Genomic DNA, 14,277 nt, shown 5'->3' on the forward strand with positions numbered 1-14,277 from the left:
GCTGCACAACTCTTGAACAGGGGCGCACGTCACGCGGGTGATTTCATTCGCCGCGGCAGCCGGACCTCCACTCTCTCCCTCGTGCTACCCGCTCGGGGCAGGGAAGGAGGGTCCGCCTTCTGCAGCCTTCCGTTGGCTGCTCGGACTCCTTGTCCCCCCCCCTCCCCGCATGGTGCGCTTTCATTGGCTCGCTCTCGCGACGGGCCGCTTCTGTTAATGACAGCGCGAGGGCTGGGCGCGCGCAGACAGGCCAGGGGCAGCTGCGCCGGAGCCGGGCTCGGCCGCCTCGCCGAGGAGCAGCGGAGGGAGGGAGGGAGGACGGAGCCGCGCACGATCTGTGCGCGAGCGTCGGGGGCTTTAAAAAACCGCCCAGTGGGGAACTCGCAGCCATACATAGGGCAGCTTGGGCTGAGCAGAGAGACTGAAATCTTACAAACTAGGTAAGCTTTCGGCATTCAGCCGACGATGAAACCGAATTGCATTTTATGGGTCAAAAGCTTGAGCTTTCGGCTAATCTTCAGTATGTTCTGGGGAGGCCGTTGAAGTCCCGTTCTGTTTCGATTGGAAGCACGGGGTGGACTCTCTTTCCCGTCGGGTGTTTTGCATCTCTGTAGTTTTGGGAGCCACTTGGGCGCAGAACTAATTCCCCACCTCACTTTTTATTTATTTATTTATTTATTTATTTATAAATCCTGCCGACGTGGATCTTCCTGAATCTAATTATTATATTTGCAGAAGGACATAGCAAGTGAAACATAGATTACCTCTGTATTACGCAATCAGGTGTCATATCCGAAACAAAACAAAAGCCCCCTTTCCCTGCCAAAAACAAGATCTTGACTAAATGGTTTTTTTTTTTTAAAAAAAAAAAGGACCGTTAGGGCTGCCCTGTGTTCTTTCAATGGGGGAAAAAAACATACAAAGTTTTATAAATGAACAAATCTGAAATCTAAGATCAAAAGGTGCTAGCGCTTAAATCTGTGGGAAAGACCAGACTGCAAGCTAGAATGAACTCTCTCTCTCTCTCTCTCTCTGTCTCTCTTCCCCACTGCCCCCAGGTGCATTGTGATTTTGCATTTTCCTGGCGAGACCAAAGTTGGGATTTTTATGATAATAAAAAAATCAAGTTGATAGCGATGCTTCTTCAAAATAAATAGTAGAACTGTGTATTGGATAGGAAGCACCATCAGTCCCTGGGCTGAAGTATGCAAAAACTGCCACCTGCCCCACTTATTCTCTTCTACCAGCTATGTTTGCATGGGAACTTAACTTCTCCAACATTTAAAAGATCAAATCTAGATAAAGAGGGCCACACCCATACTTTGGAAAGGGTTTTTTCCCCCCATTTTCCATTTCTCTTTGCATAAGGCCATGGCCTCAGCACCAGGAAAACATGGTGCTGAGAGCACAGCACCAGGATGCTACATGGTCACAAAGTCCCTGTCCTTCTCCTTTGGGTAACCATTAGATGGGGTAGGTGAGAGAGAAAGGTGCTCTGGCACCAGGTTCAATATACTTGCTTCCTTTTTTTGCCAATATGTGATCAGTATTGTTCTGATCATCAGTTAGGTGTAGTGATAAATGGTGAAGCGCAGAAGTGGGTCTTGACGGACCCCATGGCCGTGCCCCCAAGGAGAATACACACACACCCATCCTGCTTTTCTATTATTAATATCAGAGGTGGACAACTTATGGTCCTCCAGATGTTTTGGCCTACAGCTCCCTTGATCCCCCACCATTGGCTATGCTGGCTAGGGCTGATTAGAGTTGTAGGCCAAAACATCTGGAGGGCAACACATTGTCTACCCCTTGTTTCTATTCAAAGGAGCTGCTCTAGTTAAAAACTCTTATCATAAAACACAAACATCCAAAACAAACAAACCACCATTTATTTGTTATCTCCATTTTATTTGTATGTTTATTTTTTGTATCTGTTTGTGTTTTTTATATTGTTACCTGCACTAGGATCTTTATGAAAGGTAGAATATAAATAGAACTAACTAATAAAACCTCACAATTAATTTTACGGGGCATCACAGCAATCCTATGCATAGCAACCTGGGCGTTTGCTCTATTGAACTCAGTGAATGCATTGATTCACCTTGTAAAATATATTGAGCTTTAACAAAAGATCTTCAGCCAGTTGAAATACAACTTTAATCTCTTCTACTTAGAAAGCCAAACAATCTTGCAAAGAAGAGTTACCGTTTAAACGTGTGGAGTAGGAATCCCTTCAATCAATAAGTGAGTGGTGGTTAACCCCCATGCGCACACATGGCTCTTTAGCAAACCATCCTTTTTTGTTAACCATACGGTGTGCTCATGTAAATTGAGGTGGCAGGATCACATCAAAACAACACAGAGAAGAAAAATCAGAACCCGTTTTATCGCGCAAGAGAGAGATGAAAACAATCAACATAGTTGCATCATAACCAAGTTGACACAGGTTACTTGTTGCCTGACAAAGAGAGACTTCAGCACTTCTTAGTCTGCAGGGAAAGTTGCCACTGAGATGCCAAGTCATCATTTTGTGGGGGAGCCCTGTCTTTGCCCAGCTCCGCTGGTCATGCAGAGGAGCAAGGCAGAAGGGCCCACCATAGAGCAGGGCAATCTTTCTCCAACCTGATGCCCTGCAGATGTGTTGGAGTACAGTTCCCATCAACCCCTGCCAGCCCATCTCCCTGAGTGGCTGGGGATGATGTGAGTTGTAGTCCAAGACATCTGGAGGGTGCCAGGTTGAGGAAGGCGAGGTAAGGGAAGGTGCCAGGTAAGGGAAGGTGAGGGAGCATCACCCAGGGAAGAAAGAATTTTTTTTGTCAGGCCTGGGTGGGTGATTTGCCATGTTCTTGGACTGCAACTCCCATCAGCCCTAGCCAGCATTCGCAATGGTGAGGGCTCATGAGAGTTGTAGGCCAAAATATCTGGACAGCCACAGGTTGCCCACCTCTGTTCTAAGGGGAAAGAGCAGCTGCATGTACATCTTCCAGATCCTACCGCCACCCTCAGGAGAGTGAAGCTCTGCTCTCTTTTGCACAGGAAGAGGCGGAGTTTTTTCTACAGGTGGGGAGCCCCACAGAGAACCTGCCATGTCTGCTGGTGGGTGCAAGAGGCCAGCGGAGGCCTTGTCCTCAAGCAGGGAGCTGTCCAGTGGGACCGTGCAATCAATAGTGCTGAAGCTGGCTTTTAGGTCTGAAGCTATGACTATGTGCTGGAGACTTTCCCACAAAGAACTGGAATAATAGTAGCCTGGAGCTGCACCATGCAGGGGTATTGATTTGGAACCCTGGATAAGAAAGACTTAAAAAAATTATTAATACTTTTTATTTAAAAAAGTTACACATACACACACACACACACACAGCCTATAATCCATACAACACTAACAAAACACAAAACAAAAGCATCAATAATATTTAAAAACAAAACAGCCCCACGACAATCACATGTCAATCTGTGCTTTGTTTTGTCTTTAGTTTCTACTACACAGATAATTCTAATGCGGACCAAATGTCTGTATGCTTGTCAGGACATTGCTGTCGGTAGCATAAGAGCCAACCGAGCAGTCATGAGGGCAGGTGGTCCACAGCTCCCTCTGCTGCATAACTGCACCACCTCTGATACCTGGGCACGTGATCCCACACCAACCTTGACTGGTTTGAGGCATTTGACTGCCTCAAACATTTGGAAGAAGGCTTTGATCCTGGCCATCTCCCTGATGAGTTATCTTTCCACATCCAAGGAATTGTGACGTAGGCTGCTTTCAAACATGCAGTGCCTCCATTTGCATTCTGAGGTGGTAGGCGAAGAACTGTACGTGTACATCCGGCATGCCTCTCTCAGCCTTTTGAATGCTTACTCTGGCTGTTTCATACACATCACACTTCTACACAGATAGCTGTCTGTGGCTGCAGCATGTGAATTGAGCCACACCTGAGATGACGAGACAACACTGTTTTCTGGCGGTGGATTTGTGTGAACAGGGTGGCATGTTTTCTACCCACCTTGCTCACACAATCCTGCTGGGAAGCCATGGGGTCCTGTCAGGTCATCTTTTGCTCCTCCCCATGACTGCAGATGTGGGATTGCTCCATGTGGATGATTTTAGCAAAGGTGAGCCAGTCCACAAAACAGTTGTGTATTTATTATTTGTATGTCACTCCATAACAAAAAGTGCTCAGGGTGGCTCATGGGATAAAATGGTTTGCAGCTGATGGACATAATCCAAATGGGAGAGATTAAAAGGCACCCAGGGATCCTGCTGTTTTGGCAGCAAGACCTCCATGCCTTACTCACCCTTTCTACCACTATGGTAGCTTGTCAGAGGAGGGACTGCTTGCTTTCTCTGTGTTGTGTTTCAGCATTACCATTGCAGACAGCCAGAAGGCGGCTTCTTCTGTAGCTACCAGCTTAACAAGGGTCAGGTGATCCAAGGGACCAATAGAGTTTCATCTAATCCTATAAAGTTGCTGACTCTGGTCTGGATGGTCACGCAAAGCAGTTTGTTTCTCAAGCATATTGAGCTCTCTGGACAGCTACCTGGCCGGCCGGCCGGCCTGCCTGCCTGCCAAGTCCTCTGTAGGTCACCTAGTACTACCTACCTTAACTGACAGATACTTTACCCTAGGAACATTGTCCTAGGAAGAAATTCCTTCCTCATTGCAAACATAGTAATAGTCAGCACTTTAATATGAGCAAATCCATCCATGGAGGCTGGCGCTAGGTGTTAGGACAAACGTGGGGCTGCCATTAAAAACAGCAGCCCCCATTCTCCCCCGCTCCTCCATCATGTCTAGTGACATAAAATGCATGATGTGATCTCATCACACTGCACATTTCCCCACCAATGCAGCCAATGAAATGGAGCAATAGGAGAACATTCACAGGATGACATTACAATTTACATAAGACATTACCAGGAGAGGGAAGCAGAGATGCAAGGCCACTGTTTTCAGAGGCAGCCCCATGTCTATCATAATGTCTGGTTCTGCCTTCTCCAACCTGGTGCCTTCCAGATGTCTTGGACTACAACTCCCATCATCCCCAGGAAGTTGGAAAAAGCTGAGCTAGCTCCTGACTGAGTTATCCCACTGAGCTGGAGACAGTAAGTTCAGAACTGGCCCTCTCTGGGGTGCTGTTGCTGTTGTTTTACGTGCGTTCTTGCACTATCGTAGTCTTTCCTTCAGGTGAGAAGACAGGGTACAAAGTACCCTGACTGCATCAAAGGAAGCTTCCAGTCAGATTCATTCAGAGCAAACATGTTTGAATGAAGGTCTTGGGAAGAGGAGGATTTACACTAGGTTAGCTTTTTCCATCCTGGCGCCAATGGAGGCTGGTGGCTCCGATGTCAGTGGGGTGGTGAATCTGCTCTGGGTTTCATTCAGAACCAGTCAGAAGTCCAGAGGAACTACCCAAGGTGCTTCACTATCCAAGTTATCTAAGGTGAAGCCGCCCCACTGACATCGGAACCACCAGCCTCCACTGCCTGGTGCCTATCAGCCCCAGCCAGAATAGCCAATGGTCAGGCATGCTGGGAGTTGTAGTCAAAAATATCTGGAGGGCAGGAGGTCGGGAGGGCTCCACTAGATTATTGCTGACTCGTTTGGAGGAAACTGCTCACTGACGGCCAGGGAAGTAGTCAGGCTTGTTTTGAAACCTGGCTGTGACCAGCATGCAAAAGCATGACATTTTCCATGTGTGGGTTCATGCCTCATTGGCCTCCCAGGTGTGTGTTATTCTTTGCTTTATGCAAGGTGGATGGACTGGTTTGGCACTGAAGTTTAGAAGGGGAGGAAAGGCTGGTGTCAGCATATGCCTTGAATTTGGCTCAACTAGAGAAGCACAAAAAATAAAAGTGGGGGGAGACTCTTGTTGAAGGGATCTTATATAATTTGTATGTATGAGGTTTCAACTAGCATTTTATAAACATGAATATAGTTGGACTGAGCTCATTTTGTTAAACCAGGGGTAGGAAATGTCTTCCATGCTGGAGGCTTGCTTTGGTTTAACTCCACAACGGCACTGAGAGACACAAGAGTGCAGGATGGCTTACCCTCCTAGCCGGTGGTGAAACATACAGATCTGCCAACTGTCCCACTTCGCAAAAAGTTCTTGAAACATATATCTGACTTCTCTCCTGTTTTGAGCGCTGGTCTCTCCCATGTTACCTTGATTCTGGACAGCTTGGTCTTCGCTGCCATTTTCTAAATGGAGTCAATGAAAGCTGTCCCAAGAGCTGAGCTTGCAAAACACTTTGCAACGAAGCTCAGGTCCTTTGTCAGGAGGTAAGCTGAAAAATGCTTTGCTGTGATACAACAGGCTCAGCACTTGCACCTTAAAAGATGGCTTAGATCTGGTGTGTGTGTGTGTGTGGGGGGGGAAACTGTTCCCCCCCCTACACCACATGGGCACTCTCTTGCTTGCTTGCCTGCCTGTGCTCTCTCTCTCTCTCTCTCTCTCTCTCTCTCGCACACACACCCACACACACACACAATGAAAGGTAGACTAACAACAGAGTGATTTCAAAATGTACTTAGTGCTAAGTAGCTACATATAAAGAGCCATAAAAACCTAAAAGCTAAGTCTCCAAAATGCCTGGGAGAAATGCCTAATTTGGAACTCGTAGAGAAAGTAAGACTATAAGGAGATTCATGCTGACAGCCAGTGTGGCATAGTGGTTAGAGTGTTAGACTGGGACTCGGGAGATCCAGGTACTAGTCCCCACAGGGCCTTGAAGCTCACTGGGTGAATTTGGGCCTGTCACTGATTCTCAGCCTACCCTACCTCACAGGTTGTTGTGAGGTAAACAGTGGAGATGAGGAGGGCCATGTAAGCTACCTTGGGTTCCTTGCAAGAGGAGAAAAGGTAGGATATAAATACAATAATAATTTTAAAAATTGGATCCAAAGTCTACGTCGTCCAGCATTCTGTTTCCAACAATGATCAGCCAGTGGGAAGCCAATGGCCATGCTGGCTGGGAATGATGGGTAGTCCAGCACATCTGGAGGGCATCAGGTCTGGGAAGGCGGCTGTACACTGTGTCAACCTGCATTTGGAGGTGCTGGTGTATCTGTGAGAAGGGAAGAGAACATGGATGAAGTGATGGAGCGCGTCCCCCCCCGGCCTCAGCTTGACTGTGTGCCACACTTTGAAAACAACAGCAAGGAGAGGCCCTTGATGGACAGGATTCCAACCCAAGCAGCTGTGGCACAGCCAACAGTGTGCTTAGGGAATTTCTCTGTTGATCTCTCCAGTAACAGGAAAGCCACAGGTGCTGTTCAGGGGCATTTAAATATCCAATCAGGGCTTGCCGTTACTGTGGCAGAAGCATAGCACCAACACAGGGAAATCGTTCAAAGAGAGGAAAATAGAGAGTGGAGATGTGACAGACCTACAAGGTTCAACGCATCTCGTTACACGTACAGGTTCTAAAACATTGCATGGTGTTACAGAATAGTGTGCAAAAGGCACTAAAGCACATGACCAAAGGATCATGGCCTAGAAATTCATTTAACAGAAGAAACCTTGTTGGGTAACTAGCCCAATAAACTGTTCAGCATACGGTCAAGCAGGTGGTTTGTTTTTTTTAATGGTACAAAATCACAATTTATTTCTTTACTAGTGTTTTCTTAGCCTCTGTCTCCTCTACTGTTTTCATGGAAAAAGCCTGGGCACATGGCACCAGAGAGACTGAGAAAGAGCTCCTGTTTGAAGACTAATGGTTAATTGACAGGGGTGGTTATCTCAGAATTCTTCTCCCAGAGTTGTGGTTTTATCCTGTTTGGGTGTCAGGATTGGGGCTGTAAAACCACATTTGTTTACTGATGCTTTGTATATCTCCTCAGATTGGTGTCTGGGGAATGGCGGTGTTCCCATTGTTGCTGTTGCTCCCACTGCTGCTAGCTCTGTTCCACAACATGGTGAAAGGACAGCGAGACCCAGAAGTGTTCTGTGGAGGTTAGTGGCCTAGCTGGGTCTTCCCTCACATGCTTCATTTGCTTGGCACATCACAAATGTGATGGTTTCAGGGAATCAGGCCACTAAACCCTAAGTTGACTCAAACCTCGCACCTTTGCATGTTAGCTGAAGGTCAACACTTTGTAATAGGATTGCTGTTTTTATGTGGTTGCTTCCCACACTGTTCCAGTAACATAATGGGAAACCTTAAAGAGGGCACAATCCTATGCATGTTTAGGCAGAAAAAAGTCCTACAGCTCCAAGCATTCCACAGAGTGCATGGCTGGATGGAGAATGCTGGGAGTTATAGGACGTTTTTCTGTCTAAACATGAATAGGAATGTGCCCTTAGGGGTATATAATTTGGTGATTTCCCACACTTCTCCAGTAACATATTGGGAGAGACCATGTTTAGGGACATATAATGTGGTTATTTCCATCATTGCTGTATCATAATTAAGGATGTACAGATTTTGCAAAATCTGTCCCATCTGCATTTCGTGGACTATGAGGTATTTTTTGTTCCATCATCCACTCATTTGCGGAATCAGATTTTTTCCAGTTTTCTGAATTTGTACAAATTTGCATTTGCGCAAATTTGCAACTGCAGAAATGCACAAATTCTCTATAAAATGCACAAGTGCCCCCCAAATGTGCAAATGCCCCCCAAATGCTCATTTTCATGCCTTAGCCTATGGGGACAATGCACATTTCTGGCTGGTGTTTTTTATTGTACGTATTTTTCTACAACTAAATTTGCATAAAATTCTGGAAAGTAAAAAAACTGGTCTGCAAGTCTGCAGAATCCATGCAACTTGGGGAAAAGCCAGTCCACTGCGGAATCTGTGGGTCAGATTCATAGAAACTGAAACTCATTTGATTCCACTGCAGATTTCTCTAACATCCCTAATCATAAATTCCTATTTTCCCACATGATCTCCCATTATCACATCTCACATTACATTTCCAGAGCAATGTGGGATGCACAAAGCAGAAGTGGCAACCAATGAAGCAGCAAAGGTGCCTTGAGAACTGGCCATTACAGCTGATCTACCCAAGCAGGGACTGCGTGTTTGAGTACTCCCTTATTTATTTATTTATTTTTTTAAACCCACTGTACATCTAGAAAACTACCATGTCAAGGAGAAGGTCACCTGGAGCCCCTTCCGTGTTGTGGGGAAACAATCAAGCATGCAATTGCCCACCTGCAGTCTGCAGTGTTATTGTTTCCAGGACACCTGACCATGTGATTTGTATCTGAATATGTAAATCTGCTCTTAGGGCTCATTTTACATGGCCATCTGGGCTCTTGGAAGTGACAGGAAAAGCTAGGCCAGTGAATAAAGCATGAAAGTTGAGCAGCTTTACCAGAAGGAAGCAAATGGACACCGGTGATTTTATTTGCACAATTAGGTGGCAATCTTGCTCCTTACCTCGACCTGGGAGGAAGCTCCGTTGAACACTCTGAAACATATTTTGAGGAAACATATGTAGGATTGCTCTGTTAAGTAAGAGGTAGTGTTTCCTTCTTGAAAAATGATGACAATTTAAAAGAAAATGAAAGAATTGATGCTTCAGGTATAAACAGCCCTTAATACTGTGCCCACCTGGTGATATTAAAAGCACCCTAGAACTAGCTCTTCTTGACTGACATAGTTCATTCTGCATAACCTAATACCTATGCACAGGGGCATCAATCCATTCACGAGCACCCATGTTGCCCTCTCTTCCTCCCCGGCAATTCCACCTGGCTGCAAACAACAAGGCTTTGTCATCTATTGACAGTTGTACGCACAAGGAGGGAAAACTCTCCATCTGTGGTCTCCTAGCCGAGGGACAAGTGGCTGCGTCTTTTAACAGATGGCACAATGAGCTATAAGAAATGTACATCCCCCCTGAGACAGATAACCTGACACAAAGTAGTCTCAGCAACGTATTGAAATAAAGCCTCCCTTATGAATGCCGGTGGCTGCAGTATCAGCCATTCGTCAGTCCCAGGATCCCTTGACAAAAGTCTTGCTTGGGTGATGCAAGCGCGGCAGTCTTGAGAGACAGACCGCCATGTGTTTCCTGAACAGTAGCAGAAGGAAACAGGGTGGCAAATGATGTGACTTACAGATGTGCATTGATTTAAAGAGACCCAGCATTGCAGCATCCATGCCCCTCCTGTACAAAAAGGGACATGACTGTTTGGTTAATTTCCTGATTCTGCTCTGGAGTGTATTTCTGGGATAAATGCAAAGTTAAACTATTTCACTTCTGTAGTGTCCAAACACACAGTGCCATTGGAATTTAACGACTCCCATTTCCTACTCACTGATTTACTGCCAATGAACAGGGACTGGGGATGTTAAATCATTGCAATGGATAAGGTAGGGCGGAGAACGGTGTTCTTGATAAGGGCATGCTGACTAGCTAGTTCTTTTTCATTAGTTAAGTTCCCTTTATTTGCATTTCAAAAAGATTACAAGTTTATTTATTTGTTTTAAAAAAATCTGTACCACCATTCCTTTCAGAAAGGGGTTCAAATAGTTCCCAAGACTATCTAAATGGTCACTTGATGGTTAATTCCCTTCCCCATGGCTGCTCAGAACAGTGGCTTAGGGTGCAATCCTGTGGTGAGAGTGGGCCACCTCTGAACTCGGAAGTGGATCCTCTCCTCCGCACTCTGGCTGCCCTGCATTTGCAGCTAGACAACCGATTTCGGCTGTCTAATCAGGGTGCCTCGGAGCAGGGGAGCAGAGGCCAGACAGCACATAGGAAGCATCGTAATGGCGCTTCCGTGGTACCTTCCCCTCTTTGCCCGCAGGAACGCCCCCTTTTTGGCTGCTCCATGCTGCTCTTACAAACACAGAGCCGAGGATGAACTGTGCCTCCTACAAGGCAGCAGGGGAGGGGGAGGGGAGTTGGATTTCTGAGAACCTAGCTCTGAGCACGGGCTCTGAGTTTGGTTCCCAGAAACCGAAAAATCCTATGGCTGTATAGACGCTGTTTAGCAGCCATAGGATTGTGCCCTTAGAGCTCCCAAACAAAGTTAGCCACAGTGGAACAGGCGCTAGTAACCTCAAGACTGGATTACTGCAATGCGCTCTATGTTGGGCTGTCCTTGAGGTTGGTCTGGAAGCTGGAGCTAGTGCAGAACGCAGCAGCTCAGCTGTTGTCAGGAGCTGCCCCTTTCCAGCATGTAACTCCTTTGCTGAGGGAACTGCACTGGCTGCCTATTTGCTACCGGGCCAGGTTTAAGGTTTTAGTACATGTACAAAGCCCTAAACAGCTTGGTACCAGGATATCTGACAGAGCACTTTTTCCCTGACCAACCTGCCCAATCACTGAGGTCATCAGAGGGCTTTCTCCTGGTGGTTCCACGTGGATCTGTGGCACAATTGGAGTCCACCCTGTGAAGAGCCTTCAGTCTAATGGCTCCCATCCCATGGAACTCCCTGCCTCTGGAGGTCAGGCAGGCGCCAATACTATTTTGTTTTCGGCACCTCCTGAAAAGAGCTCTTTTCCAGGAAGTCTTCCTTGGTTAACCAGCCACAGTTTTATTGGCACACTGTTTTTAAAAAGAATAATGTTAATATCGTGTTTTATTCTTTTTATCTTTGTATCATTTTATGTCTTGTTGTTCACCACTCTCGACTCTGTTTAGATGTGGAGGGCTATACAAATGTTGTAAATAAAACCACTGTACAATTGCTGTTGTAGTTGGAACAGTTCAGCTAGTAGGAAGCGTTCATAGTGCCCTGACTACCTGTAAGGCCCAGGAGAAGCAGACTGTTACACAGCACACGTGCTCTGTTCTGGGTCTTGTCAGGCAAGGCAGGAGTCATATCAGGGCCTCGGATAGCAGACTGCGCGCTGTTTTGGCTGGAGTATTCTTCCGTAAGGAGCTGTTGTCACAGCAAAGGACTCCAGTCAACTGAGGCCTTAAGAAGGCTGGCACAGCCTGGTATCTCAGAGGCTCCATGCCTGCTGGATACTGACTGCCATTCATGAAGGGCCAGTATCTGTTTCTGCAGACTCGTGCTCCTGTGTAGCTGAGGAACAGGATAAGCTGCAGGGGAGTCATCCTCTGAGTTAGATTTTGATGAGAAAGCTACATCCTCAGGCCAGGACAGTATAGAAGGGGTGGCACGGGCTCCCCCTGAAGCGGGGTGACGCGTGACCTGTCTGAATCTGAGCCCTCCTTGGAGTAACCAGGGGACATGACACACAGGGTACATTTACATGTACTGGTGGCAACTTGGGCTGTGATGAGCCATGCTGCGACTTTAGTTTGAATTCACTGTGATATGAGGGCTTGTCTACCCTGCACATTTAAACCAGTATTTCATGAGTTTAAAGGTGAAGATGGACATCTCTTATGCGTGTGTTAAAAGTGGTGTGAATACACATTTGAAAATGCAGCAAATGTGTGCCAAATGCATATCCACCACACTTTAGAATGGAGGACTAGCCCGTTTGTGCAGTTTATCTAGGGAAATGAACACATGAACATGGAGGAGGGAGTGGAATCACTCCTGCTGATTCCACCCCTCCCATCCATGTGTTCATCCAAAGCTGTGAACACTGTCTATGCACATACCACCTGTACACACGTAGGTTCTGTGTGTGTGTGTGTGTGTGTGTGTGTGTGTAAGCCCTTCCTTCTCCAGAAGTAATGCCCCCTAAAAATTCCCCTGATTCTGTAATTAGGCTTTTAAAAGCCTCCACTGGCACTAATGGAAGCTTTTTTAAAGCCTCAGTTCTGCATGAGAAGGAGGAGAGGAAACCCCCTATCTCCGATCGCTGGCAGGGGCCAGATGGAGACCTCCTGCAAGCTGTATCTGGACCATGGGCCAAAGGTTCCCCATCTCTGATATAACCCCTAGGCCTACTCTCAGTTTCACTGTGAGTAAAGCTTCTGGAGCTGTTGTCTTAACAGACCTGTAAGCACATTTTCAGCAGGCAATATGGCTGAAGTTCTGATAAATTAGGGCCATGTTCTAATCTTATCAGATCTCTTGGCTGAAATGTTATGAAAACAACAGTTTAAAGTATCATTACTATTTTACAGCCACAGATTATTAGCAGTCATTGGGGGTTTCCCTTACATTATACAGAGGCTAGACAACATATGCTGATATTTCTGGTGAGGGCCAGTTATTTGCTTAACAGCTTCAGTCTACTGAAAATAACAATCTGGAGCCCATTAATTCTGTTGTTTAATTATGATCCATTTGCTGCAGATTCAGTTTTTGCAGTGTTGGTCACATATGGATTGTATTTGATGTGTATCGTTTAAAATTTCAATTAGGGTGCAATCCTATGCATGTTTAGACAGAAAAAGTTATACACCTCCCAGCATTCCCCAGCCAACATGTGTGGCTGGGGAATGCTGGGAGTTGTAGGACTTTTTGTTTCTAAACATGCATAGGATTCCATCTTTAGACATGTGCACATCTTCCACCTCTAAATATAAGAACGGTTCAAATTAGCCGAGGTTGTATTGATACATAGTTATTTTTATGGTGCAAGTGTAGGTTGGCGGTCTTTGGCCCAATTTCTCCACTGAATCGTCTATCCATTATATATGAAACATAACTCTCTCTTCTTCTTTTTTCTTAAAAAGGCATTCATGATGAATTAACAAACATAACATATTACTGGGAATTGAAATGATGTTTCTTGGTCAGTGAAATGGAAGAATGGTCTTCCTGGTCAATGAAATGTAATGACATGTTTTTATACCACAGCTGCGTTTACCCAGTTTAGGCCCTTCTCCATAACATAATGACTAATGTTATGCTAGACACAAGTCATTTTAATCTGTCAGCATTTCAGATGACTTGGGATTGGCCATAGTTATTAAAAGCTTTACATACTTTCGACTTGGCAGATTTTTGTGTTGTGTTAAATAGAGGGCTCCCATTCAGTGTAATCTTGCTGTTAACAGCCCTGCTTTGCATGTCAAGATATCAGTATAATGAACTTGGCTATCTGATTGATTTAATGACAAGTACTGCTGCTAGGAATTGATCTAATGTTTTTATTAGACTAAAAATGTTTCAACAAGAAGCTCATTCAATGCTGAATAATAGCAAAAGTGCTAAACACCATCCATGGGACACGTGAAATATAGAAATGTAGGGTGAAGCAGAAGAGTTAAAACACCATCCTGCCCTTAAGGAACTGTCTCTGGTTGATTCCTCCACCACGGAATGAATGAAAATCCACTGTGGAAGATCTGAATGTTGCAGAGAATTCTGTGGCACATTCTAGGGACTCACTCTCAGTTCACGCAAGGTGACGGTCCTAGAAGGTGCCCAACACTCTCCTTGGACTG

The 14,277-nt window shown here is 45.7% G+C and overlaps 1 protein-coding gene across 2 annotated transcripts in view; it reads left to right on the forward strand.

Annotated features, from left to right (window-relative positions):
- Positions 1 to 14,277, forward strand: part of CNPY1 (canopy FGF signaling regulator 1) — a 105,348-nt gene that overhangs the window by 13,414 nt on the left and 77,657 nt on the right. The window contains exons 1-2 of one of the 2 annotated variants that reach the window (XM_084859323.1): positions 244 to 440; positions 7,842 to 7,953. In XM_084859323.1, the coding sequence (XP_084715449.1) occupies positions 7,857 to 7,953 (97 nt within the window). In that variant the 5' untranslated portion in view covers positions 244 to 440; positions 7,842 to 7,856. Of the gene's footprint in view, positions 1 to 243; positions 441 to 7,841; positions 7,954 to 14,277 lie in introns of those variants that run through there. The other variant, XM_084859322.1, reaches the window with a different exon arrangement.

The sequence above is a fragment of the Heloderma suspectum genome, chromosome 5 (genome assembly GCF_057233095.1).
Source record: "Heloderma suspectum isolate Gila_16-S chromosome 5, 16-S_ref, whole genome shotgun sequence".
NCBI classification, from domain to species: domain Eukaryota; kingdom Metazoa; phylum Chordata; class Lepidosauria; order Squamata; family Helodermatidae; genus Heloderma; species Heloderma suspectum.